Source organism: Aplysia californica, unplaced genomic scaffold, assembly GCF_000002075.1.
Source record: "Aplysia californica isolate F4 #8 unplaced genomic scaffold, AplCal3.0 scaffold00720, whole genome shotgun sequence".
In the NCBI taxonomy this organism is placed as follows: domain Eukaryota; kingdom Metazoa; phylum Mollusca; class Gastropoda; order Aplysiida; family Aplysiidae; genus Aplysia; species Aplysia californica.
In genome coordinates this window covers 341,428-344,651 of record NW_004797990.1, presented here as the reverse complement: position 1 = coordinate 344,651, position 3,224 = coordinate 341,428, and the positions used below count along the sequence as shown (strand labels likewise).

The 3,224-nt window shown below is 42.6% G+C and overlaps 1 protein-coding gene across 1 annotated transcript; it reads left to right on the top strand.

The window, feature by feature from the left end:
* Positions 1 to 1,431: 1,431 nt before the first annotated feature.
* On the top strand, positions 1,432 to 3,212 carry LOC101859440 (the record flags this gene model as incomplete). The annotated part of the gene is given in 2 exon segments (XM_005108790.2): positions 1,432 to 1,543; positions 2,590 to 3,212. Coding segments are annotated over 2 exon segments (585 nt in total). The 5' UTR covers positions 1,432 to 1,485.
* Between the last annotated feature and the right edge of the window lie 12 nt (positions 3,213 to 3,224).

Below are 3,224 nucleotides of genomic sequence, written 5' to 3'. Positions count from 1 at the left end.
GAAAAAAAATGACAGACTTGCTATTAAAAATGATATAGCCCGAGCTGTAACCTTTTAAAAATCTGTAGAAACCATCGACTGTGATTTTTTATTAGTATTTACTATGAAGTTTTCTAGAATACAGTGTGCAGGAGTTATTCACCTGTTAAGACAAATTGATATAAATCATTGTGCTAAAGTTGAAGAATCTATGTTCGATAGGTGAGGAGATATTCCACAATAAGTGACGCCATGCTTTTTTGACCGCACTATAGTCCCATCTTTCTCCGTCCTGCTACTCGCGACCTCAGTGCTTTTTTGTTCTATCTTCACTTTTTTACAGTGAAAATGTGACTTCTTCTTAAGCTCACTCTTTGTTACGAAGTGTTTTCACTGTCATTAAAAATTGAGATAGGCCGAGAAAGCAGTGAGTCGCGTACTGTGGGCCTTCCTCTATTGATATGACGATGGAGATTTTAACTATGTGCCTTTTTATTTGTTCTAAATAGACTGGATATTCTCTCCAGATCTGATCCATCTCTTTCACTCGACATTCATTGTCTCTCGGTCGCCCACTCGCTTCCTGCCCAGTGTTATCATCACCATTGTGTCCAGTGTTATCATCACCATTGTGTCCAGTGTTATCTGCCCTCATAACCTTCTTGCTCTCAAAGAAACGCAGGGGGCTCTCGTAGCCTAGAGGTTAAGGTGTTGGCCTCTCATTCAAAGGTCCCGGGTTCGAATCCGGGTAGCGACCGAAAAAAAATTCTTCTCTAAATTTGTCTCCTTTCACCTCATTTCCTACTCTCTAGCAATGTTCTGTCGTCTGTTTTCGTCTCCTCTTTCTGCCCCCATCCCCTCACCTCCTTTGCCCCCTCCTCTGGGCTCCTGATTATTTCTGCAGCCTTTTTACTGCTACTCCTTCGCTTCTTCTTATTGCTGTCTTTCAGCCACACACCTGATCTTCTGGTAGGAAAGATCTACACCTAGCCTTCTCGGACAAGGGCGAAAAATCTCGGAGGGTCCGTGTGCAAGTTGCGCACGTTAAAGATCCCTCGGTGGTCTAAAATCGATAAGAGTAGGCTTCGGCCGCCACCCGGGCAAAATTCAAAATTTCCTACCAACTGAAAATATTAGGTGCGTCCCGCGCGCTCATATGACTTTATGCAGTTGCGAGCGCTGTAAAACGCTTTACAAAAACAAACAAGAAACGCAAAGAGTGGACTGGGGATTTACTGTGCAGAGTTCTTATACTCTCACCGTTCTTATCTGAGTGACGCAACAGTTGTTCTAACATTTCAGAGATGTTTACCAAACATTTTGAAAGTGTTTTGAAAATGAAGCCAAATAGCAAAAGCATAATGCGGATTGTTTCAAAAACAACCCCATAGCGATGACTATTTAAGGAAAAGTTTCCAACTCATTCAGCATCTCGTCAATAAGTTGTTTCAGTAAGAAAATACATAGGTAGAAGAAGACAAAACCGCGAGAAACGACAGCTCAGTTATGATGTCCAGAGTCCCCACAATTCTGCTGGTCTCAGCAGTAACCTGTCTATGGTTAGGTGAGTGCCATTACATTGTCTTATCTGGAGGGGGGGTCAGTTTCTTTTTGTTGTAACGGAAAAGAAGAAGCGGGATGCAAATAGATAGACACACTGCAAACCTTTAAAAACACAATGCTTCAAACGGACAAATGAAACAAATGAACGTTTACCCTGTGTTAATGGAGCATTGTCACAGAAGAATAAGACAGCGAAACTTGGTGGTGTGTAGCCCGGAAACTATATAATAACTGTAGACCAACTCTGCCGTCGTAAGGGAAAACGACGAATGGTCCTGCGCAGGTGGCGAGGCAAATTTTTCAGGAGAGGCAAAAACTGTTATAACTCCTCCATTTTCACTCTTTTAGGCTGTAATTCACCAGATATCTGATTGAGGTGTTCATAAAGCAGTTTCTAAAGTTTGAATGGTTTAGATTAAAAAGTAACAAAGTTTTTCGACATTCGTCGTTCTCATAACCATATTGTGCTCCCTCAGAATTACATAGTTCTATCTGCACAGTACCCAGTTTTGAGAAATTTGACATCAAAGATTTTGAGTTTCACATCATGCAAATCTTTTTTTTTATGCAATTTTTCTTTGAATATTGTGACAAAGCAGATGGAACGTTTTTATGTTTATGACCTCATGGTCTTAGTAATTTAAAACTGCCAAAAGTGTCAGATAGAACATGGTAATTCTGAGGGAAGGATTTGTCAATGTTTTGCACTATTTTGTTGACTCCAGTGCAGCTGTTCACGGGGCTAGGGAACAATTCCGTTGTCTACGAATCAATTGCGTTATCCTAACATAAAACTGCCTGTAGTCTGTCTGTTTTGTTTTGGGGGGGGGGGGGGGGTTGTAATTTTGCGTGATAATTAAAATTTGTATTGTCTTCTGCTCTGCAACAGCGACTATTGGCTGCAAACCCAGCAAACGAGCTCTAGTAGTCTTTCAGTTTGATGTTGTTATCATCGATCCAGTTGTTGTTGTTCTTGTTATTATCAATACAGCTCTGTTTGATATGCTTGATAATGTATTGTATTGTCTTCTAAATTCTGCTCTCCAGCAGCGACTGTTGACTGCAAACCCAGCCAGTTAGCAGAGCCGCCATTGACATTGACAGATCCCCAGTCAGCTGACGCCACTTCTGAAGCAGCGGAAGACACGTCGCGACAAGAGCGGGAACTAGACTACCACGACTTTCTCCACTGCATGTACTACGACGGTACACAGTGGCAGAAGTACGTGACCAGCTCTGAGTACTACAGGTACACACACCCCGACCACTCTCTAACCGCTCCACAGGCCGTGGCCAACGACCCAAACAGCAAAATTGAGTCGGATTATTGGTACGATTACTACCTCTATGAGAATGCTTCGCACGACGACAAACTCCACACTCTAACCAAGCCTGACTTCAAAGCGGAGCATGGGTTTGAACCCGACTACCATGACCCAACTTGGAATTTCTGGCTCCACTTCTGGCAAAAGTACTTCACGACCATGAGGCCGGAATGTCGTCAAGGAGATTTGGACTATTTCAACAGCAATGGGGTCGTCCCTGGTGATGATGATGACGATTTAGACTGTTAAGTTCCACTCCATTAATGAACTGTCTGGCGTTTATCGCTCTTCCTTTCTTTCAAACCAGTGGTTTTGTTTGATTTTGTTTGTTGTTGTTTTGTTAAGGTGGGGGGGGGG